Genomic DNA, 25,898 nt, shown 5'->3' with positions numbered 1-25,898 from the left:
CCACCCGGTGCGCGCAGGCGGGGCAGAGAGTCAGGGGAGCCGGAGTCACCTGTATTGTTTGAAAAGCTGATCCGACTCCCTGAAGCCGTTGTTGAGAAGCATATTGATGCCAGCCAAGGCCAGCTCCGCGTCCTGCAGGGGCGCCGCTGCGGCGTCCGGGTCGCCGTCCTCCCTCCGCCGCGGCCACTGCTCCTCCGAGCCGGCCATGGGCACACGAGGCCTCGAGTGGGCCGAGGCGAGGTGCCGGAGGAGGCGGCTGCAGCGGCCCGCGCTCCCGGAGCCCGGCTCCGACCTGCGGGGAGCAGAGCACAGCAGCCGGCAGGGGGCGGGGATGGACGCGAAGGCGGAGCCGCCGCCGGGCTGCGGCGCGGGGAACGTGGGCGCCCGGCCGCCCCCACCCGCCGCCCGGGATTACTCAGCAGCCGGCTCGCGGCCACCCCAGCCGTTTCGGGTGTCTGCGCCCGCTTCGATCCAGGCGTCCCGAGCTACCTCCGCTTCCTGCAGCCCCTCCAGGCCCCGGAACCGGCCCCAGAGGCCCCCAGGCTAGCGCCCAGGCTGAGGACACCCACGGGAGGCCCCAATGGCCAACCCTCCAGGACAGGATGAACCCTGGACGCACTGGGAGGGGCAGGAGAGCTTAACTCGGGGTCAGAGAACTCCTGGTTTGCTGCGACGGAGCGCGGCTGGACACCCAGGTGGCTTTGGCTTGGGCCACGCGTGTCAGAACCCTTAGGAGTCCAGTGCCAGTCACTCCCAACTTCGTCCGGATCCCAGCCGGCCCCCACCAGGCCCAAAGCAGCCAATCCTCAAGCAGTTGGGCGGCAGGGGCGTGGCCTCCAGAACCTGGACCGCTTGCTAGGGCCCACCACCACCATTAGCTCCAGAGAGAGATAGGGATCCATATGCCACGTAGCTAAATGTTTAAAAGCTAAGAAGTAAGCTGTTAAGGTGTGTTCTCTTAGCACCCTGACGACTATACTCCCATGCCAGTGAAACAGAAAAGCTGTGGTTTTTATATAAGCAAATGTCAGCAAAACACCAAGGGTGATGATTTAATCAGAGTTAGAGTCTCTCTTCTGATGGTGAGCTGGTGGTTTCTGCGTGCACCATTTAGACACACACAAAAAAAATCGGTTTATGGGTTTTAAAAATGTTCTCTCCTTTACTTTTGCAGCCGTTAAACAATACTGTTACAACTAAGATTATGTTAATGCCGAAATGGACTATATTCCCTGCCAAAGAGCTCATTCACTTTAAATAGAAGAAACTTCCCTGCTGAAGGGCTCAAAGCCATTCATACTCAGATCTAGACATCACCCCAAATATAACATCCAACATTATAGTGAGCTAAGTACAAATGCACATAAACGCACTGTAATTTAAACTCATCACAAATGTTAGCTTTGTTATCTGTACCATTCCTTACAAGACCATCTAACTCCTATCTCATGCTCATCCATGACACAGAAAAGTAATGCCATAGTGGTCAGTGCTCAGCTGCAGCCTTCTCTTTCTCCTTTTTTACAGGATTCTTCTGCTCAGGCTGGCCTGCAACTCTTGGGCTCAGTCACCCTGACTGACCTCCCACCTAGCTAGGACAACAGGCCCATGCCTCAAACACAATGTACCATCCAACTGTTGTAAGATCATGCCAATTCTTTGAGACTTTGCTCTGTAGCCCCAACTAGTCCTGAATTCACTGCAGTCTCTTGCTTCGGCCTCTGGGTTGTGTAATTGCACATTCAGATACTTCTGCTGGGCTAACAAATTCCTAACAAGAAACTGGAATACTAACTACTAAATAAATACTAAGAAAATAAATACATGTCCACCTGAAAATAATATCTAATTTAGGAATCACGTCACTCATGCTGAGAGGACTTTACAAACTGACCCTTTAATTTTGACTTCAGTTGTAAGCATTGTCACTGACCTTCAGTGACATTCAGACTGCAACCTCTTTAGTTTTTTTAGTGTATTTAATGACATTTCCAGAAGACCTGAATGACATCTTGATAAGAATGGATGCTGAGGGCTCTGTAGCCACTGAGCCAGTAGAGAGCAGATCCCAAATGACACAGAAGACAGGGTTTCTTTAATAAACTTGGGTGTGCATACATTTTGATGAGCAAGTCATTAGATAGATCTTAGGGACTGTAAGTCCACATGAGGTTCCTGGCTTCATATCATCTACGGCATTCGGTGCTGAGCAGCCTGGCCATGGCTTCCCTTGCTCAGGCTGCCTGGACTTTGGACACGTGGAGCCTTCCACCTCAAGTCCTTGCACAAGCAAGGCAACAAGAGAGGTGACCCAAGAGGACAATGTCAAAATGTCAAAATGGGAGTCAGCTGTCCCTCTCCTACCTGGGGAAGGGGACAGAGCGCATTCTTCTGCTGCATTTATAGCTGGGGAAAGAGAGACAGAAAAAGAATTTCAAGGAATTTGTGACACAAGTTGTATTTGGGGCTCTGCAGTTAATAAGGAATCAGAAAGGTCAAAGTTATCCTTTGGGGCTAGTTTTATCTCAAGGGTTGTACAAACTTCGGGACACTCTTGAACAACTGGGGTGAGCAGCTGTCCTGCTCCCCAGCATAAACAGAGGGAGAAATTCACAGTGTAACACACCTTAGACACACACAGAGTAGGATTTAATCAGATACAAAATGATTAGGCTAGTTTTTGCATTATACTCAGACACTTGGAAATCTGCTCAGTGGTAAAAGATATAAAGAGTATTTAAAAGTGATGGGTGGGGCTCAGCAGTAGAGAGTTTGCTCCCCATTATGACACTGGAGGTTTAGTCTTCAGTAAATCCCCAATGTAAAGGGGATTCAAAGGCAGTCCCCAAATCCCAAGAGATCGTTTATGCAGCTGTGGCTCCAAAGGTCGCTCATGCCTGCACCTTCTCCTAGCAGGTGGGGAATTATGGTTGACTGCTATCTTTGATAAACAGTAAGAGCAGTTCACAGAGATATTTAAAAGGTCATGATGCATACTATAGGACATTGACAAGAAAGGGAAATCCAGATGAGTAACATTAGCAGGGTGTCATACACTTGACTCCCTGGGACTCATATACTCTCCTGCAAAATGAAGGGTCTTCAATGCACTTGACTGCACCAGATAGGATTTACCCGAGCGCATCCTTCAGCACTTGGGGGTGGGGGTTGGGGTGGGGTAGGAAGAGAAGGAAAGCTAGAACTGGAGGAAACTGCTCATTTCTTTTCTACAAACCCCTAGTGCGATTGGCCAATGTTTGACAGTGCTGCATCTACCATCATCCTAGAAACGAAACTGCAAGTGTTATTTCATCACACACTGCTGTGGTCACTTTGTTACAATAACAGAAACCCCTGACTCAATCTGCCTTGGAGAAACAAATTTGCTGGTTCATAGAGGGGGTTTCCAGAATGAGGGCATATCCAGAGCTCCAAACCTGTGGCCAAACACCCAGCTTTCCCTTCTGTCCCCACCTCAGCCATGTGGATGCTTAGTGGCTACATCATCCGAGTGTCACTTCCTGATAACTGCAGACAGACTCCTCTATTCAGTTCAGCCTCCTGTGAGCCATGTATTTTAGCATCTTCTGACACCAGGAGATACCCGCAACTCAGAATCACATACAAAAGGGGATTTGGGGGAAATGTGTATAGGGCCGTGGCTCAGGTAAGGGTATAACACGGTCCCCTTCTATGACAGAGTATCACCAGGGCTGCTCTAATTAACATGGCAATGGCTGTTACAATCGGAAGACAGCATTCTACAAAAGGACCTTAAGAAAACCTAGTTGTTTTTTAGTCCTGTTAAAACAGTTTTTGGTAAAACCAACAATAGAAACAGTATGTCTTTGTTTATCTTTTTATAAATCTGTAATCAGTTCGTCAAATGTCAATTTCTAAGGAGGGTAGAAAAACACACAGCCTTTTTACTTGGCTGAGGGTAGAGGTAAAATTGGGTGAGCTGCTTGTAATCAGAAGGCAAGGCAGCTCAAGGCTCAGTACTGGGAAACTGTGGCAAGTCGTCTTTTTCTTCTCTCTAGCAGTACTCACTAGCTTGCCTCTGAGGAGGGGAGTGTGTGGTGACTCCAGGAGGGTCCACCTGGCTGCTTCTCTAGCTGGATGCATGTCACTTAAGCAGCCCTGTGGAGTAGAGAAATGACTATAGGACAGGAAGGCATCCCTTCCAGACACCTTCTTTTGTGCTGTCCCCAAACGGAATCCCTAACGGACATCAGAAAGGCTTAGCCGGGTGTTTATTCTATCTCTATAGAATGAGGGAGAGCCAAGCGCCCTGTTGGGTACAGAGTGACATGGCTCCTGCCCCTGGGACAAGGCCCTGGTGTGAGCCTCCATGAGAGTCCATGGCTGCTGTGGGTTTGAGGCTTGTTTGTGTAATAATGTACATATTTTCATGGTCCTCTGAGGAATGTAACATTAATGACTCCATGATAATTAGAAACAGGATGAGTCCAGGAGTTGAGGGTGTGGCTATGTCTCAACAAAATGATAAATGTTGGGACTTTCAGGACAGTCCTTAAGGCTATGGAAAAGTACTCTAAACATGTGAGTTCAAAAATATATAATTTCTCAACTATGCAAAAAATAAGATGCAATATGAAGTATATGAGGGGGTTCATGGATGGAAAAGAGCAAACGCAGCTGCAGGAAGGAGCCAGAAAGCTACAAAGGCAGGCCGTTTCTGAGTAGAAGGTCAGCCTGGAACACAGCAAAGTTAAAAGAAAAGGTGTGCTTGCTGTTTCCTAAGAATCAAAGGGCTGGGGTCAAGGGCTGTTGATTCAAAGGATAATCAAAAGGGAACCTGAATAACTAAATAACTGAATTGATATGTAAATAAAAAGCTGGGCTCTTGGTCTGAAGGAGATGAGCTATCAGAAAGTGACAGCAGTTCTATAGAACTTTCTCGAGGGAGAGCTGAGCTGTCTGGAGATCTCTGGAGAGCAAAAACAGCTCTTCAAGAAAGTTTTCTTAACAGGATTTCTGACTTGGTCGGAAGATCCAATAATTTTTTTATAACAGCTTTTCTGACTTAGGTCAGAAAACCCATGAGCTATCCAGATAGCTTTTAGAATTTTTACTAGCAGAGAGAGCTGTCTCACTCAACCAGTTTTCAGAATAGCAAGAAAAAGCTGTCTAGAGAAGAACAGAACACACACACACACACACACACACACACACAGAGAGAGAGAGAGAGACAGAGAGAGAGAGAGAGAGAGACAGAGAGACAGAGAGAGACAGAGAGAGACAGAGAGAGACAGAGACAGAGACAGAGAGAGAGAGAAACAGAAAGAGATCACTCGAGCAGTCTGGAAAGCCATCTCAGCAGAGCCTAGGCCACCGGCTTGGATCCACAATTTTACTTGAGTTGTTCTTTTTGCCACTCCCATACATCCCTTCTCTCAGAACCTCTCTTCATGCTGAAGTTGCTCCAGCTAGCACCGTACCCTCCATAGCTCAATAGCTTAAGCAGGGAGAGCCCCTTTGCCAGCCCTTGAATGGCATGTCACTGAGGGGGAACAGTGTTCCTTTTTTGCTTGTCAGCAGTGTTATCCAGCACAAAGAAAAATCTATGAAATTTAAAAACCAGATGCATCTTACTTAAGTCAAACTATTTCTAATACCAACATTGTTATTAGTTGCTATTATTAATGCAGCCCAAGAAAGAAGTCCTAATTTCTTCAGAGTATACTAAACATGTAAAAACAAATCTACATTTGGATCTGAACAGTCCCTGCTTTTATAATCCATTGATGTATTTTTTTTCTTTTTAAAGACAAGCACAGTGTTCTCTGTCTCTGGCAGGCCTCAGACTTGTTAGCAGCTGGGGCTGACCTTGAACTCCTGATCCTCCAGCCTCCACCTCCAGGTGCTAGGATTTCAGGACTGTGCCACCTACAGGTTTTATTGATACTGAGGATCAAATTTGGGGCCCCATAGATATTCAGCTGCCAACAATGTCTGTGTAGCCCTGTTAATGTTTTTGACTGTGTCTGAAGGGTTTGGTAAGGAGCAGGTAACATATGACATTGCTCCCTTACTAGTGTTATAGATCAACTGGGCTCATGCACGCTAGGCAGGCTGGACTACTATGTAAAAGTAGCTTTTTGTTGCTGTGGCAATACCTAGGAGAAATAATTCAAAGGAGGAAATGCTTTCAAAGAGTTACATGTTTACACTAATTGGTTTCCTCCTCCTTCCTCTTTTAAACTAATTACCCCACCCAACCAGCCTGTCAGACCATATCAACGGCGTTCAAGGGAGGTTCTTCTCTCTACTCTTGTCTGGAAATATCCTCACAGGTACACCCAGAAACGAGCTATACTCACTGCATGGGCATCTCTTGAGTCCATCTAGTTGACAATCAAGATTAAACACTAATATGGCTAAAATATTTTGCACCATAATACCTTATCTTTGTAAGGAAGAGACACATTGGAAATTGAATACCGCCTCACCCATGACCTGTGTGTGTGTGTGTGTTCGTGTGCGTGTGTGTGTGTGTGTGTGTGTGTGTGTGTGTGTGTGTGTGTGTTTCTGCTTAGCAATCCAGGTTTCTCAGCTGTATGGCTAACTTCCCTGTGATAAGGAGTCAGTTGATCTCTCTTTGCAGGTAATGCAGTGTTATCAATGCAATGCACAGAAATCCTGCAGCAGAGGAATCTGCCGCTTGGTCTTCTACAGTACATTCCTCGAGTGTTCCCACTGTATCAGGAACAGGGATAATTGCTAGCAAAATGAGACATCTCATGGAAGATCCTTACCCTAGGAAATCTTACACCAAAGAGACAGACGTAGCCAGCCATTCATTTGTTGCAAAATGTTGTGTATGTCATAAGACACGTGAATGGCAAGTTGGTCAGAGTCTTACAGTTATGCTTTCTTCCAAGAACAGGGCTGTGCTCGGAGGGAATCTCAGGATTGGTCAAGTACAGCTCCATGACCCTGGCTCCTGCTACGCCTACGCTAAAGCCTCTTCCCAGGCAGCCAACACATGCTCCATGTACTGTACTGAGCACAACAGCAAACAGTTATGCAACTAAATTCATCTGAACCAGTTTGCTTATACCAGCCCCACCACAGCCTTCCAACCACAATGGCATTACTAGGTGACAGGGTTTTTTGTTTGTTTGGTTTGATTTTTTTTTTTTTTTTTTTTTTTTGAGACAGGGTTTCTCTGTAGACCAGACTGGCCTCAAACTCAGAAAGCTGCCTTTCTCTGCCTCCCAAGTGCAGGGATTAAAAGTGTGTGCCACCACTGCCCATCTGTGACAGGGTTTTTAATTTGGCTCCATATAATCTTGTGGGAATTCTGTTAGTTTGTCTGTCATTGATTAAAATGTGACAGTAGATGTTATTATCTCTCTAAATGACTATAATAAATGCATATACACTGATACTTAATGATGTTTTATTTAACAGTATATTTAACTGAGAATTTCATAAATCGTATCTTAACTACATTCACTCCTACTCCTTCTCTAACTCTTTCCAGATCCACCTGCATGTCCCCATGCCTCAGCTTTATGTTGTTGTTTTTACTGTAACCAAGTCCAATTTGTGATGCCCATAAATTCCTGAGTGTGAGGCCATCCTCTGGAGCATGGTTGACCTACCACAGGCTACACCCTTAACAAAAACTGAATTTTCCTCCACAGAAGCTATCAACTATCTATAGCTCCTCAATTACAGGTGGAGGATCATGGGCCCTGTAGAAGCCTGAATAAAAATAGCCCCCATACACTCATATAATTGAATGTTTGGTCCTCAGTTGGTAGAACTGTTTAGGAAGGATTGGGAGGTATGGTCTTGTTGGAAGAGGTATGCCACTGGGGGTGGGATTTGAGGTTTTCAAAGCCCACATCATTCCCAGCAAGTTCACTCTCTCTGCCTTACACTTGTGGGTCAGATGCAAGCTCTCAGCTACTTCTCCAGTGCCATGCCTGACTGCTTGTCTGCCTGCTACTGTGCTTTCTGATGGTCAGGGGCTCTAACCCGTTTGAACCGTGAGCCCAACTTAAATGCTCTCTTTATAAGTTGCCTCAGTCATGGTGTTTTTATACAGCAGCAGAAAGCAGTGAAGACAGCCCCGTCCCTATCATCTACTGCTTGATTGTGTGTGGTCAGCCACAGCTGCCATGTCATCATGTGGCATGGTCCTGTCACTTCAGAGGACACTGTTCTGTATGAGTCTTCTCCCCTTGGGCTCTTCCAATATTTCCACGCTCTCTTCCATCATGGTCCGGAACCTTGAGGGTGGGGTTATACAGACATCCCATCTGCCACTGAGCACTCAGTAGTCCGACTCCCTGGGCTTTGACCAGTTAGGAGTTTCTACATTAACCACCACCCACTCTCTGCACAAACTTATTTCTCTGGTGAGCTGAGAGGCACACTAACCTGTGAGTAGAATTTAGAGGTAGTTTGATACTATGTGCACTTAGAATAATAGCAGGAACTTTACCCTGGGGTCTGTGTGTTACTCAACTATTTGTTCTTAGTTAGAACTATGGGATAATCACCTGTCTCCTGTGGGGAGGGCCTTAAAACCAATCAAAAAGAGTTTCTTTGTCCTGACAACATCAGTGCCCTGTTACACCCATGGGATCTTTGACCTTAGTATGCCTTTAGCCGGTTTCACATGGACGGAGGAGTCTAAGTAACTGAAAGCAGGTTAGTCATTTTCACGTCCTTGCAGGTAAATGGTTATGCTGTTAAACTCCAGATGATGGTGCACATTCTGCCCTTCCGTCTATGAATGAGTTTCATACTACGTCTTAACAGTCTCCACTCTGGAGCTGGGGTGGAGCTTAGTGGTGGAGTACAGGTTTAGACTGTGGGAAGCCTAAGTCCCATCCCTAGCACCAAAGCAGGGGAAGGAAGAGGGAAGTGGGTAAGGCTATGCAGCTCTGCTGGTACATGCCTGTCTGGATGCACAAAGCCCTGGCTAGGTCCCTAGAGTTGCATAAAGGGGCATGGTGGTGAACCCCTGCAACCCTGGTACTCCAGGAGGTGGAGGCAGGGAGAATAGAAGTTTAAGGTCATCCTCCAGCTTTAAGTCAGCCTGAGCCACATGAGACCAACAGGAGCTAGGTGTACTGCTGGCTAGTGAGTGATTCACATATCTGCTGTTTAAAGGAAGCCCACTCAGGTGTCAGCAGGCAGAAGATAAGCCCCACACTAAAGAAGGAAAGACGACATGGACTCTAAGAAACTATTTCACTTCCAAGACCTGACGTTTATTTTTAAATGTGCTTATAACAGAAGACTCAGAACATTCTGCTGTGTCAGGGCTAAAAATACAAGTTTCTTCACTTCTCCTCGCCCTCCTCACCCCGCCATCTCCTCGGAGACACAAACAGGAAGAACAAAGGTATAGTGTGAAAGGATCAAGAGAAAATAAAAGTGTGGTTGATACCCACAGAGTGGGGCCTAGAGGCCCACACACCACAGGCGCTTGCTTCTCTACCTCCAAAACCAGCCCAAAGGACAAATACCCTATGGGGTCAGCTCGGGAATGTTAGCCAAGGTCACACATTTTAAAGCTCACCCATTAACCTCTTTCTCTAGATTTTTATTCTTCCCATCCCCTCGGTTGGTTTTGTATCCAGGTCCTGCCTGGGTTAACAGCCTCCCTCCTTCCACCCTGCCAGACTGTCAATCATGGCATAGAACCCAAGCCCTTCACTGGACTGGCCCCACCTTTGCCACATGGGACTAAACTCTCCTCAAAGTCTCCACCATGCTGTCAGTATGCCCATGGCATTAATAACTCTTCCAATAATTTCTTACTCAAGAGGACAATCTGACTCCGTGTCCCCCTTGCACCTAAAACCTGAAGCCTTCCAAGCAAGTCTTATCTCCTTTAGGATTCTGAAAAGTAGGGATGTCTGCTGTTTAGAAGATGACTCCCTCCCACTAGCCAGTAGATTTTCTTGTCCCCTTACCTGAAGTTTCCAAGAATAAGATGGCCACATGCAAATAACAGTTCTACAAGTCAGTTCCACTGTTTTCTCTGTCCAACTCAGAAACACATGTAATGCTTAAACTATCCATGAAAAAGCTCAGCTCACACCTCAAAGAATAATAAAGCTCATTCTGGGGCCAGATATGAGCGACCATGCCCCAGAAACACACAGAACTACGTTCCCACACAGACACAGCGCCATGGAGTATTAGTAACAGAACAAGGGTAGTGACAGGTCACAGCACTTTGCAGATATACTGTGGGAACAAAGTATCAGTTGTAGCACAGTAGAGAGATCTCAGCTATAGGCCGAATGATATCTGACGGCACTGAGCCTTTTGGTTGGAGGAAAATTAGGGCACTGTTAGTTAATACATTCCAAAAAATTTTTCAACGTGCAGTCAGGGTCTAAGGTCTGAGACAGATGGTCGAAGAATTATAATTAGACTCTGGACCTGCAACATTCCATATTCTACTCAGTCACTGAAGTCAGCCCCGGAAACTCTCATTTACAAACTTTTTAAAAAGAATCTTTTCACACAGATGTTGAGCAGAGTCACAGAGGCGCCAGGGGTCACTCAAGAATGATACAAAATACAAATGGTGGGCTGTCCCAGGTCACTTCAGATGACTTACTGGTCCCATGAATCATAAAGACTCCCAGTTCTTTTTTTTTTTTTTTTTGGAGTATTTTTTAAATTAGGTATTTTCTTCATTTACATTTCCAATGCTCTCCCAAAAGTCCCCCATACCCTCCCCCTCCACTCCCCTGCCCACCCACTCCCACTTCTTGGCCCTGGTGTTCCCCTGTACTGAGGCATATAAAGTTTGCAAGACCCATGGGCCTCTCTTCCCTATGATGGCCGACTCGGCCATCTTCTGCTACATATGCAGCTAGAGACACGAGCTCCGGGGGGTACTGGTTACTTCATATTGTTGTTCTACCTATATAGTTGCAGATCCCTTTAACTCCTTGGGTACTTTCTCTAGCTCCTCCATTGGGGCCCCTGTGATCCATCCAATAGCTGACTGTGCTGGTACTTAAGAGGATGAAGGAGGAGAGCTGATGAGACCCTGTCCCTGTCTCAAAAGGCAAAGCAAAAGGCAATCATATTTGACCTATGACCAAGATCTCAATTGTTGATCTCAATTGTATCATTTACTAAGAAATAGGTCACTGTGTGCCAGGTATGGCAGAAAATGAGTAAGATCTAACCCACAGATTTGAGAAGTTTCTAGTCTATGAGGTGAGAGATACACACAAGCAGATGGCTTACTGTAAGATGGTCAAATACCAGAGATTTATACTGTGCGTTTCCAGGACACAGAAGACAGCCATTTATCTACTTTAGGGTTTATCAAAGGCTTCTCTTCTTGGCAGGTGTTTGATGAATCTGAGGTAGTGAACACATTCCAGACAAAGGGCCCAGCATGAGCGGTGTTACAAAAACACCAGAATCCTCAGCACAGTTGCTCTGGACACAAGTAGCCTGAAATGAGGCTAGTGAGCTATCAGAGCTTTCTGTGCCTTGGACTGGGCCACCAGGCCAAAGAAGTGCCAAGAAGATATGGAGGCAGGAGAATACCATAGTCAGAGCTGAGAGAAGATTTGAAATGAAGGGCTAATTTCATGTGAAGAAGACACGAGGTTTATGGGTGGCAAGTGCGGAGGATCAAAACCCTCCTCGTCCCTCTGCCTGTTACTGTTGTCTCCATTCAGTGACCAAACCCAACTCAAAGAGGCTCATACAGGAACTGTTCAGCCAGAGATTGGCTGTGCTGCCAGCAGGCCTGGAGACAGACGTCCACTAAGGGACACCAGGACTCTGCTTCTTTCCTGAGGTGACATTGCTCTCCTACAGTGAGCAAGCAGGTGACAGAGTACTCCTTTATTCTGAAGAACTCACTGGGGGCAGGGGTGGTTCCCTCAGGAAAGTGCTTGCCAGATAAGCATGACAACTAGGTTCAATTCCCTAAAACCCACATAAAAGAGTCAGGTCAGGACTATTACCTCAGTACTGGGGAGGCAAAGACAGGCAGAGCCCTGGGGCTTGATGGCCAACCAGTCTAGCCTAATTGGTAAGCTCCAATCTTAGCAAGAAACTACCTCAAGAACTAAGATAGAGACCAATAGAGGAAGACCCTGGGATACACAGAAGAGCTGCCTACAGTAACCATTAGCAACCTTGCCTCCAATGCCAAAAGCACTTGACTGCCCCTAAACATTGTAAGTAAGATATCCCAAGAATGGCACTAGAGCCGCCCTGTGGCAAAAAGGAATTTCTTTGTAGCAGTTGAGTTTCTTTGCCCACCCCAAGCCCTCAAAACTCTAAATGACCACTGGTCAGTCAACTCGGTCTCTATTGGTACCATGAGATGATAGCCATCATTTAAAATCTTGTCAAATTGTAGTCTTTAACATCTAGATCCTGTCCTCTGTCATTTAGTTTCCTTTCTCCTCTTAGCCACCATCCTTCATGGTTTCCCATTATAAAGAGGAAGAGAGACCTAACTCCAGCTTCTAGCTAGTTTCCAAAGGAGATTCTGATTGGTTCTGTTTGTATCACATGGCAACCCCTTAACCAATCTCAGAATGGCCACACTAAGTCATCAAAGGAACAAGGACGAGGCTGACATACCCACTGAACCCACAGAACATGGGGAAGCACGGGTGTAAGCTAAGAGATCTTAAGAATACCACACGGACAAGAGGGTTGGGTTCTCATGGGAAGAATACAAAGCTGGATAACAAGAACCAAGGAAGAGGTCTACTGGTTGACTCCATCAACCATGACCAACAGTGTCAGCATAGATTCAGGGGCCTGAGGTCAACAGTTCTATCTAAACTCAAACAAGGTAGCCTGGGATCCAGGCAGGCAAGAGTCCTGCTTCTGCTGGATAGTGTTCCTAACAGAAACACTGATCAAATAACCTGCCATAAAACAGCACTGCCAGATGGGATGGAGAAAGGACCTCCTGACCAGGTGGCCAGGGACAAGGCTCATGCAGAAATGCTGGCCAGTTCTCACATGCCACATTGAGTGACAGCCAGCAGACAGCCTTTACCTCTCTCTGTGCAAATCTCAGTTTCTTGACAGGGTCGAGAGCTCTGGAATCTGCGAAGAGAGCTGAAAGTAAAGGGTTTTTGCACAAGAGGCCTCTACTCTGGATGCATCTCTGGCTAGTTCTGTTGACCCTGATTGAGTTGCTTTGGGTCTCAGCTTCCATTTTGTCACCACCAAACACAAACTTTGATTAAAGTCTACTTAATCTGCATAAGTGCTGTGACATCCAAGTGACAGGACTTGTCACTCAATGTGTGGGACTTATCTCACTGCAACGGAAAACAACAGTTATTTCATTAAACAATTATAAAGAATTTCAACATCAAGACTGCAGCAAGGACTAAACCACACGCGTGCTGGAAGCTTCTGAGGTCAGAGCCCTGGGTGGCTGCATCAGTCTTGTGCCTACAAGATCAGCTGTGCCAATGAAATGGGGGTGGTAGTGTGCACTAGCAATGTGCAGAGTTTAACAGGATATCTATCTATCTATCTATCTATCCATCCATCCACCCATCCATCAATCCATTCATGTATCCATCTACTTACCCCTATCTATCTATCATCTATCAGTCAATCATCTAGCTAACTAGCCAGTTCTGGCTCTCCTTCTTTCTTATTTCCTCCCTCATTCATTTCCTCCCTCCTTTTTTTTTCTTGGCTTTTGAGCTCATTTTCTGTGGTTGCCCCTAAAATGTACCACAAATTGCCCGAAGAGCATATATTTACTGCTTGCCATTTCCTGAGGTCATGTTGGATTAGGGCTCACCCAAATAACCTCACTTTAACCTGATGACACAGGCAAAGACCCTACTTCCAAATAAGGTGACATGGGAACACTTGACTGTGACATGTTGGGATGGAAGAGAGGACACAATTAAGTCCATCACAAGCTCAAAGCCCCTGTCCTATTTCAGAATCAAGTCTGTGGAGTCTGAGGAGTAGCTTGGGGTGTGGTCAAGGCTCTGGTCTCTTATTGTGCTGTGGCCCTGAGTCAATGGTTCTGCTGCCTGCTCTTGCAGGGCTCGGCTTCTCTCACTGAGCCTCTCTCACTGTGGTGCTGAGTTAGTGGCTCTGCTGCTTGCTCTTGTAATGACTACTGCTTGTTCTCTAAGGTCATCTTCCAGGCTCTAAAGCCCCTCACCTGTATACCCAGCACATGCTTTTCTGCTGTAAGGTAACTTGCAATCAAGAGCTCCAACTGATACCATTTACCCCAGAACTGAATAGGGCGATGCTCTAAAGTTCAGCTTTGTGCCCACCCTCAACTTCTTTCCTCCACTTGTCTCTGGGGTCCTGGCTGCTTGTTCAATGGAGAGGCCTGCCTTCCCACTGTCACCCCATCTCTGCTGTCATCAACGGATGCAGCCTCCAACATGTTCAGACCAGCTGTGCCTGTACACAGTTCATGGGAGTTATAGACTTTGGAGCCCAGTCCCTGCTACAGGAATGCTTGCCTCCCTCAACATGTAGATGTAACCTTATGTTCCACTGGAGCCTCTTGCTCGCCCCTGTATTATCTCAGAAATCCTGTTCCTCCTGTCTTTCCCCCAACCCTGTCCATACTGGAAAATTCTGAACAAAAGAATAGTACCAGGAAGTTCAGTTCTGACAACTGATGTAACCTACCAGCCCACCTAAGAGTGCCTGCCTAGGGGCTCATCTGTAGACCATATATGGGACTATCCCAGCTCCTGGCTGATAGGTCATCACCCCTTGCCTAGGATCTATAAAACCCCCTCACCTCAGCCTGGGCGTGGTACTTCTCTGGTCTCATTCTCTGGGGCCTGTGAACTGGCCTAGGAACTGCTCCCAATAAACCTGCTTTTATACTTTTTCAATTGGGTTTGATTTGACTTATTACAATGGCAGAAAGATTTATTCTCTGGACAAAAAAAATACTACCTTCCTTTCTTTCTCCTTGCTGGGAGCATAGAAGACAACTTCCTTAAGGCAACTTGAAGGCCAAAAAATGACAGACCTAAACTGAAGGACATCTGACTTCAAAAGAAACAGCTTTGACCAGTGAGATTCAGATGCAAAAGCAAAAACAAAAACAAAACCACTAAAACCGAAACAACTCACTTCTGCCATCTTCTCCATGAACGACTGTTATGGCTCCACAGGACCCATGCAGAGGAACTGGCATGCCTGACAATGGGTGGCATGTGTGCATCGTCCTGACCAGCACGGCAAGCCCTGCTTGTGTTTGAGCCAGCTCTCGCTTCTCGGGCACAGAGGCTTCTGCTTTAAGCTTGCCTCGGGCTCTGCTTCCCTCGCTAATGTCCAGATGACTTCTCCACCCTAGTCCTGGAAACCTAGGAGCCCTGGATAGAGGTTTCAGTTTAGAATGTGGGTAGGAAAGAGAAGGAACCATTTCATCAGATCCATGTGCCCACAGCTCTCAATTTACCTAGGGTGCAAACACAGAGAACTGCACAGAACCAGTGGGGCTGGGTGTGCTATGAAAATATCAGCTATGTCACAAAGCCCTCAGAGAATCAAGGCAACCATCCAAGATGATTCAGAAAGGAGGCTAGGAAACAACAGGTATTTCACGTCAGCAAGTGAAGACAGCTGTGGAGATGGACAAAGGCCTCATGTGTACTCAAAGGGTGTGACTTAGTTCCCCATAATTACAGGTTCCCAAGGAGCAAGATAGAAATCAGTTTTAGCACCATGCATAGCTTATCATTTCAGAAAGCTAAGTTCTTTGTCTATAAAACCAGGGAGATATCTACAGCTCAAATGCCAGAAGTATACCAGAGAAATAATTCAAAATACAATTTCAGTAAGGGATTGGTAACATTCACACAAATGCCAACAGATGGTTAAACTACTCACAGATATGCACACACATTTGTTTGTTTGTTTGTTTGTTTATCTATTTATTTCTACCTACCTACCTATGTCTTTTGCAGGACTTGGGATGGAACCCAGGGCCTTCCTTCTACATGCTGGGCAAGTGCTCTACCATGGAGTCACATCCCCAGCCCTAGGTATAAATCACTGCTGCTGCTGCTGCTGCTTCCTCCTCAATCTCCTTCTCCTCTGCTTCTTTTCTTTTGATGGGAGGCTCGTGAGTTTCTAAAACCATGTAAGTAATTACTACAGTATAGAACAGACAAGGACAATAAGCAGGGCATTTCAGAAGGGAAAACAGCCTGTCAATGACTAGCCCTGTGGTCCAGAAGAGCAGGTTTCCTCTCCTGTAATACAGAAGACAATGTTCCCTGCTGTCTGCATTGTAAACATAAAGAGAGCCAGCATGTAGGAAGAGCCTGGGGCTGGATCAGTGATTCCTAAACGAGCACTACTGTCGCCATATTAACTGCTTCAAATCATTGTGGCACAGTTGTGCAACAATATTTTTATTCACTAAAACTATTAAACCACAGTCATGCTTCTCTGTTAGCCCTGCTCTGTGTGGTGGCTAACATTGTGTCAACTTGTCACACGTTAGAGTGATGTGAGAGGAGGGAACACCAATTGAGAAAATGTTTTTCTATGAGACTGGGCTGTAGACAAGCCTGCAGAGCATGTTCTTAATCAGTTCGTGATGTGGGAGGGCCAAGCCAAATGTGAGTGGTGCCACTCCTGAGTTGGTCCTGAGTTCTCTAAGGTAGAAAGAAGGCTTAGCAAACCATGAGAAGCAAGCCAGTAATCAGCACCCATCCATGGCCTCTGCATCCGCTCTTGCCTCCATGGTCCTGCTCTGAGTTCCTGTCCTGACTTCCTTCAGTGATTGAATGGTGATGTGGAAGTGTAAGCTGAATAAACCCTTTCCTCCCAAGTTTCTCTGGTCATCAGCAATCGCAACCCACACTGAGACTCTGTTGGAGCTAAGAGCAAACCCTTACAGCATGTGTACAAACCCTGCAGCATCCTGCCTTATCCAGTGCTGTTCGCCACATCCCTCAAGGAGAACAAATGGTTTCTCTGCCCCAAAGTGGTTCAAGGCAATATCTTTGAAATCCAATTTCTTCCTAGAGGATTTTCACCGATAGCCTGAGACACAGAATTGAAGCCCTGATCTTTCTGGAACAAACGTTCTCAAATGTTACAGAACATGAAATCACAAATGTCAGTTCCTAGGAAAACCTTGTCCTTGAAATCTCTGGCCAGGCAGTGGTACACCTGGCCACTCAGCGCACGCCTTTAATCCCAGCACTTGGGAGGCAGAGGCAGGCGGATTTCTGAGTTTGAGGCCAGCCTGGTCTACAAAGTGAGTTCCAGGACAGCCAGGGCTAAACAGAGAAGCCCTGTCTTTAAAAAAACCAAAGAAAAAAGAAAAAAAGAAAAGAAAAAAAAGAGAAAAATCTCTGATTTGGGGGACTGAGACTTGGGGCTGCACATTTTACATTCAGGTACAAACACACACACACACACACACACACACACACACACACTCACACTCACCCACACACACACACACACACAGAGCCACCTCAATAGCCAAGATTGGAAAGGCTCCAAGCCAAGTCAGTAGAGACTGTAGGGACTGAACAATTTCAGTTTTATGTGGGTTAGCTCAAGGCCATCCAGCTGACTTTGGGTCATAGAGCAAAGAACCATAGAGCATAGACCTATCCCAAGCAACTTGCTTTAAAATAGGCAGGAACTTTCTATTCTTTACCACTTCTATCTAAGGAGGCTTTTAGAGGCTTGAATATGGAGAAAGTGAATGCCACATATATAGCTAGTACTGATTCTCCTGAAAACTTTGGCAGTTTCTTTAAAAGCCAGGCATGTACTTGGCATGCTGTCCAACAACAAAACCTTGGGTTCCTGTACAGAAATCCCCAGGTCAATTGCACAGGACTTTATTCGTAGTCATCCCAAACTACAGTCCATCTAGCGGTAAGATGTAATGAACTGTTGATCTCCACAGCAGCATGGTGGGCCTCAAGCGCTGATGAGAAGACAGCCTAGAAGAGCATCCACTCAAGGAGCCCATTTCTACAGCACTTTAATCATGGCAGGCTGAAAGCAGGCTCCCATTGATGAAACACCAGGACTAAAAGGGCCTTGTGGAAGGAAGCATTTATTTTGGCTTATCCAGAGGGATAGGAGTCCATCTTTGGGAGGGGGGGGGCATGGCTGCAAGTGACAGACATGAGAGCAGAACATGAAACCGAGAGAAAACAGGAAGTGAGGTAAGACTATGCACAATCAAAGCCCGCCCCCAGCAACACACTTCCACAAGCAAGGCTCTATCTCAAGGGTTTCACAACTGCCCCCCAAAAGCACCAGCACCTAGGGACTTTTTTGTGTGCACACAATGCAAACCTATGGGAGCCACTGGTCATTCAAGGCATCATGTGGGTTGAGGACCACAGCTCCAAGCAGAAGGAGTGATATATGCCATGATGGCACAGTGCAAAGGAGACTCAGGTCGATGGCCATTTTGGGTCTTAACTGCAGAAGTGACCGTACAAATCTACCTACACAGGACACTAGAATCAGTGTCCTGAGAAAACTTTGGAGCATCCTCAGACTCTGCGATTGCTGACATCCAGGACAACAGCAGACAACGAATGAATCAGAATCTCTGAGGGTAGAGTGCAGATATCAGCGTTTGCCAAGTTCTCCAGCGACGGCTTAGTGCAACCAAGGCCAAGGTCTACTCCCACAAGGCCTTTCATAGCTTCTCTGAGCAAGCACCACAGCCATCAAGGCACAGCACAGCACAGCAGGCCGCATGTCCATCACAGAGGCAGTGACAGGCTTCTAAAACCCTGACCAGGGCCGAATGGGGAGACTTCCTGCCATCACTGTCGGCCTGAGCCCTGGTGATGGGCAGGGAGGTGATACAGAGAAGCATGTGGTATCAAATCAGGCTAAGGAACGCCCTGGGTTTAAGTTCTCTTTGCTTCTCTAAATTCCTAGACAAATACAAAGATCTCTCTGTTTTCTGTTTAAAGTTCATAACAGATTTCCCAAGTGCTTTTACAATATCTGCCAAACTCACTGATTATAGAGACACGGTCTAATGGCCGCTACTTATTGCAATTGTCTCTATTTTACTTCAAAAGAGGAGCACTAAGAAACAAAAACAAAGTGGTGTTTATTTATTTATTTATTTATTTTTGATTTTTCGAGACAGGGTTTCTCTGTATAGCCCTGGCTGTCCTGGAACTCACTTTGTAGACCAGGCTGGCCTCGAACTCAGAAATCTACCTGCCTCTGCCTCCCAAGTGCTGGGATTAAAGGCATGTGCCACCACGCCCGGCTCAAAGTGGTGTTTATTAAAAAATATATTTAATTACATTTTTTCTGTCTTAGGCCAAAATACCTAAGGACTGATCATGAAAACATTTTACATGGACAGATTGTTTACCAAGTTTTAAACGTCATTTATCTCTTGCTGTTGCTGTTTTCTTTCTACAACTTCAGAAACTTTTAGAGATTCATGGACCTAATAATGTAAATTTTCCTCAGGAGACAGGAGAAATGATCCAGCTGTTAAGGCCCTAGCTGAACAGTCATAAAGACTGGATTTAGATCCCAGCACTCATGTAAGAGGGCAGGCATCCTGCAAACACCTCTAACTCCAGCTCTGAAGGAGGATTAGATAGAAACCTTCTCCTCCACATGTACACCCAAACATATATGTGCACGTATGGTCATGTAGACACACATACAAATAGATATATTCATATATATATGTATATGTATATATATATATATACATATATATATACACACACACATATATATATATACACAAATATATACACACACACATATATACAAATACACATACATATACACACACATATATACACAAAAACATACACACACACATATATATATATACACACATATACATACATACATATACACACATATATATACACACACACATATACACACACACATATATACACACACACATATATACACACACATATATATACACACAGATACATACATACACACACACACACATATATACATACACACACATACACACACACACACACACACACACACACACATAGTTTTTTTAAGTGAAACTTGCTCAGCCAAGTCTCAGATAGAAAGACCCATGGTCCCACACACCTATGGTCACTTGATCTTCGACAAGGGAGCTAAAACCATCCAGTGGAAGAAAGACAGCATTTTCAACAATTGGTGCTGGCACAACTGGTTGTTATCGTGTAGAAGAATGCGAATCGATCCATACTTATCTCCTTGTACTAAGGTCAAATCTAAGTGGATCAAGGAACTTCACATAAAACCAGAGACACTGAAACTTATAGAGGAGAAAGTGGGGAAAAGCCTTGAAGATATGGGCACAGGGGAAAAATTCCTGAACAGAACAGCAATGGCTTGTGCTGTAAGATCGAGAATCGACAAATGGGACCTAATGAAACTCCAAAGTTTCTGCAAGGCAAAAGACACCGTCAATAAGACAAAAAGACCACCAACAGATTGGGAAAGGATCTTTACCTATCCTAAATCAGATAGGGGACTAATATCCAACATATATAAAGAACTCAAGAAGGTGGACTTCAGAAAATCAAATAACCCCATTAAAAAATGGGGCTCAGAACTGAACAAAGAATTCCCACCTGAGGAATACCGAATGGCAGAGAAGCACTTGAAAAAATGTTCAACATCCTTAATCATCAGGGAAATGCAAATCAAAACAACCCTGAGATTCCACCTCACACCAGTCAGAATGGCTAAGATCAAAAATTCAGGTGACAGCAGATGCTGGCGAGGATGTGGAGAAAGAGGAACACTCCTCCATTGTTGGTGGGAGTGCAGGCTTGTACAACCACTCTGGAAATCAGTCTGGCGGTTCCTCAGAAAACTGGACATAGTACTACCGGAGGATCCAGCAATACCTCTCCTGGGCATATATCCAGAAGATGCCCCAACAGGTAAGAAGGACACATGCTCCACTATGTTCATAGCAGCCTTATTTATAATAGCCAGAAGCTGGAAAGAACCTAGATGCCCCTCAACAGAGGAATGGATACAGAAAATGTGGTACATCTACACAATGGAGTACTACTCAGCTATTAAAAAGAATGAATTTATGAAATTCCTAGCCAAATGGATGGACCTGGAGGGCATCATCCTGAGTGAGGTAACACATTCACAAAGAAACTCACACAATATGTACTCACTGATAAGTGGATATTAGCCCCAAACCTAGGATACCCAAGATATAAGATATAATTTGCTAAACACATGAAACTCAAGGAGAATGAAGACTGAAGTGTGGACACTATGCCCCTCCTTAGATTTGGGAACAAAACACCCATGGAAGGAGTTACAGAGACGGAGTTTGGAGCTGAGATGAAAGGATGGACCATGTAGAGACTGCCATAGCCAGGGATCCACCCCATAATCAGCATCCAAACGCTGACACCATTGCATACACTAGCAAGATTTTATTGAAAGGACGCAGATGTAGCTGTCTCTTGTGAGACTATGCCGGGGCCCAGCAAACACAGAAGTGGATGCTCACAGTCAGCTAATGGATGGATCATAGGGCTCCCAATGGAGGAGCTAGAGAAAGTAGCCAAGGAGCTAAAGGGATCTGCAACCCTATAGGTGGAACAACATTATGAGCTAACCAGTACCCCGGAGCTCTTGACTCTAGCTGCATATATATCAAAAGATGGCCTAGTCGGCCATCACTGGAAAGAGAGGCCCATTGGACTTGCAAACTTTATATGCCCCAGTACAGGGGAATACCAGGGCCAAAAAGGGGGAGTGGGTGGGCAGGGGAGTGGGGGTGGGTGGATATGGGGGACTTTTGGTATAGCATTGGAAATGTAAATGAGTTAAATACCTAATAAAAAATGGGAAAAAAAAACTTTACTTGAAAGACCCATGGTAATTTTTGTTTCTGACTCATATGAAGCTTTCTATTAGAGTGAATGATGTCACAGGACCCTCAAAACACACAGCAAATGGAGTTTGTTTTTCCAAGCTGTTTCTCAAGATAAGTGAACTGGTTGTCACTTCATTTTTAAAAGATTTTTGGCTATGCAGTATAACAATTACTCAGAATACCACTGCTAATTGTGACATTCTTCAAATACTTATGAGAAGTGAACTTTGATTTCCCATTTCACTCACAGCACCTCAAGGGGTGTAGAGGGTGGCATTCTAACCTCACAGCTGGGCACTGCACTCTGAGCTTTACACAAGTCTCACAGCTGGGCGCTGCACTCTGAGCTTTACACAAGTCTCACAGCTAGAAGCTGTACTCTGAGCTTTACACAAGTCTCACAGCTGGGCACTGCACTCTGAGCTTTACACAAGTCTCACAGCTGGGCACTGCACTCTGAGCTTTACACAAGTCTCACAGCTGGGCGCTGCACTCTGAGCTTTACACAAGTCTCACAGCTGGGCGCTGCACTCTGAGCTTTACACAAGTCTCACAGCTGGGCGCTGCACTCTGAGCTTTACACAAGTCTCACAGCTGGGCGCTGCACTCTGAGCTTTACACAAGTCTCACAGCTGGGCGCTGCACTCTGAGCTTTACACAAGTCTCACAGCTGGAAGCTGTACTCTGCTTTACACAAGTCTCACAGCTGGGCACTGCACTCTGAGCTTTACATAAGTCTCACAGCTGGGCACTGCACTCTGAGCTTTACACAAGTCTCACAGCTGGGCGCTGCACTCTGAGATTTACACAAGTCTCACAGCTGGGCGCTGCACTCTGAGCTTTACACAAGTCTCACAGCTGGAAGCTGTACTCTGCTTTACACAAGTCTCACAGCTGGGCACTGCACTCTGAGCTTTACATAAGTCTCACAGCTGGGCACTGCACTCTGAGCTTTACACAAGTCTCACAGCTGGGCGCTGCACTCTGAGATTTACACAAGTCTCACAGCTGGGCGCTGCACTCTGAGCTTTACACAAGTCTCACAGCTGGGCGCTGCACTCTGAGCTTTACACAAGTCTCACAGCTGGAAGCTGTACTCTGCTTTACACAAGTCTCACAGCTGGGCACTGCACTCTGAGCTTTACATAAGTCTCACAGCTGGGCACTGCACTCTGAGCTTTACACAAGTCTCACAGCTGGGCGCTGCACTCTGAGCTTTACACAAGTCTCACAGCTGGGCGCTGCACTCTGAGCTTTACACAAGTCTCACAGCTGGGCGCTGCACTCTGAGCTTTACACAAGTCTCACAGCTGGGCGCTGCACTCTGAGCTTTACACAAGTCTCACAGCTGGGCGCTGCACTCTGAGCTTTACACAAGTCTCACAGCTGGAAGCTGTACTCTGCTTTACACAAGTCTCACAGCTGGGCACTGCACTCTGAGCTTTACATAAGTCTCACAGCTGGGCACTGCACTCTGAGCTTTACACAAGTCTCACAGCTGGGCGCTGCACTCTGAGATTTACACAAGTCTCACAGCTGGGCGCTGCACTCTGAGCTTTACACAAGTCTCACAGCTGGAAGCTGTACTCTGCTTTACACAAGTCTCACAGCTGGGCACTGCACTCTGAGCTTTACATAAGTCTCACAGCTGGGCACTGCACTCTGAGCTTTACACAAGTCTCACAGCTGGGCGCTGCACTCTGAGATTTACACAAGTCTCACAGCTGGGCGCTGCACTCTGAGCTTTACACAAGTCTCACAGCTGGATGCTACACTCCGAGCTTTACACAAGTCTCACAGCTGGGCACTGCACTCTGAGCTTTACACAAGTCTCACAGCTGGGCACTGCACTCTGAGCTTTACACAAGTCTCACAGCTGGGCGCTGCACTCTGAGCTTTACACAAGTCTCACAGCTGGATGCTACACTCTGAGCTTTACACAAGTCTCACAGCTGGGCACTGCACTCTGAGCTTTACACAAGTCTCACAGCTGGGCGCTGCACTCTGAGCTTTACACAAGTCTCACAGCTGGATGCTACACTCTGAGCTTTACACAAGTCTCACAGCTGGATGCTACACTCTGAGCTTTACACAAGTCTCACAGCTGGGCACTGCACTCTGAGCTTTACACAAGTCTCACAGCTGGGCACTGCACTCTGAGCTTTACACAATTCTCACAGCTGGGCACTGCACTCTGAGCTTTACACAATTCTCACAGCTGGGCACTGCACTCTGAGCTTTACACAAGTCTCTCAGCTGGATGCTACACTCTGAGCTTTACACAAGTCTCACAGCTGGGCACTGCACTCTGAGCTTTTCATGAGCCTTAACAGAAACTCATGGTGACTTTACTTTTCTCATTTTCATACATGTCAAACAAGTGCAAGTTCAATGTCCATAAAGTGAGTGTCCACTAAATTACTTGATGTATAAAAGATGGCTATGAGCTGGGGACACAGCTGACTGAGTAGCTCAGCAAGTGCCAGGCTGTAGGTTTGATCGCCTGCACCACATAGACAGACAAAGGTCTGTGTGTCAGGGTTCTAACTTTTTTGACATTTGTTGTTATGGATGCTACAAGTGTTTGTTGGGCATCTATGAAAATGTCATAGCAGACATTTTTATATTAACTTAACATTAATGTATATATTTGTACCCAATCTTCCTTGGGAATCTTTTGACATGTCATATATGTGTTAAAATTTTTAGATGAACTTTTAACAAATGACACAGACCAACTCCTCCCCCCACCCTGGAAAAACAAAAACAAAAAACCTTTTCATGGCTTATGGAAAGTCATAGTGAAAATATGTCTCCTTTTATTACTTTTCAAAAAAATAACTTCACATAAATACAGTCTGCATACTGACCATCTCATCTTCCACGTCCCTACCAGCAGTACCCTATTCCCACAGCTCCCTCTCTCTGGTACATTGACGTCTGTTTGCTTTGTTTTGTGGCTCACCAAAGTTAGCCAGGGCCATCTGTATCTCCATGGGTTTAAAGTTAGCTGTGAGATGCTGTAGGGTTCAGCAGAGGGTACACAACTAAAGACAGTGATAGTCCCTATCCTGGATCCGTCACTAGTCTGAAAGCATTATTTCCATTATATTCTTTATTGTCTATATTATATCCCAAAACTTTTCTATCTCTTTTGACTCAGTTTAGAATTTTAACATCAAAGAATTTAACCCATCCAATGATGCCGTGACAGAAACTTCAAACGGGAGAACACCAATTCTTGACAAGCCATTTGTCACAAAAGTGGTTTAAGACATCTCAGGGACAATCATAGGACTCGCCCTTTCTTGGCCAGTGGCAAGGCTGCTCTTCCCAAAGACAAATACAGCTGTGGAAGTCAGAGGCTGGGAGGGAGCCAAGCAATAAGTGTGAACTCTGAAACAAAACCCTCCTTTCTCCTCTGAAGTTTTGCTTGGATTGAGCCTGCATTCATGGCTATGGCTGTGTGTGAGGTCAGACTCTGCGCTGGCCCTTGTGTGTCCAGGAGCCAAGCCACCACCTGAAGTGGCTGGCAGCAGGTTCTGGCAAGGTGCCAATGACTCAGTAGCTCTGGAAGAGAGGAGCAGCAGGCCTTGCTTGTCAGGCAGGTTGCACCATTCAGAGGCTGACAATGTCAAGCGTGCATAATTACTACTAATGCCCAACACAGAAAAGCAGCTACAATTAGAGGGCACTGGAGCAACGCCTTTTTTTGTTTCTGGAGAGAACTGAAATTATCCGGCAGCTTTCTCTGTCACTTTGCATCCGTAATCTTTTCAACTTATTGTAATGTGTAATTGTGCACTTATTTTTAAATCTCCTTTCTCTACAAGCTTTGGGAAGAAAGGGACCACAAATCTGTTTTGATCTCTACTGCGCGCGCGCACACACACACACACACACACATCTAGGACATCACAATAAATTTCGTCCCCATTTTAAGACTAGGTGAAAACAATTCTAGGTGCTCTAGGTTCCCAGTTCTGTGAGCTATCACCTA

At 45.8% G+C, this 25,898-nt stretch overlaps 1 protein-coding gene across 5 annotated transcripts in view; it reads right to left on the bottom strand.

The window, feature by feature from the left end:
- The window catches only part of Ttc39c (tetratricopeptide repeat domain 39C), a 156,302-nt gene that overhangs the window by 95,312 nt on the left and 35,092 nt on the right, over window positions 1–25,898 (bottom strand). Inside the window, exon 1 of one of the 5 annotated variants that reach the window (XM_030250615.1) lies at window positions 50–760. The exons of 3 other annotated variants lie outside the window; for them this stretch is intronic. Coding sequence is in view for 1 of the 2 variants with exons in the window: in NM_028341.4 (NP_082617.2) it covers window positions 50–207 (158 nt within the window). In the remaining variant the exon portion in view is untranslated. Of the gene's footprint in view, window positions 1–49; window positions 761–25,898 lie in introns of those variants that run through there. One more of the 5 variants, NM_028341.4, reaches the window with a different exon arrangement.

This window comes from Mus musculus, chromosome 18, assembly GCF_000001635.26.
Source record: "Mus musculus strain C57BL/6J chromosome 18, GRCm38.p6 C57BL/6J".
NCBI classification, from domain to species: Eukaryota; Metazoa; Chordata; class Mammalia; order Rodentia; family Muridae; genus Mus; species Mus musculus.
This window is presented reverse-complemented; position numbering and strand designations above follow the sequence as displayed.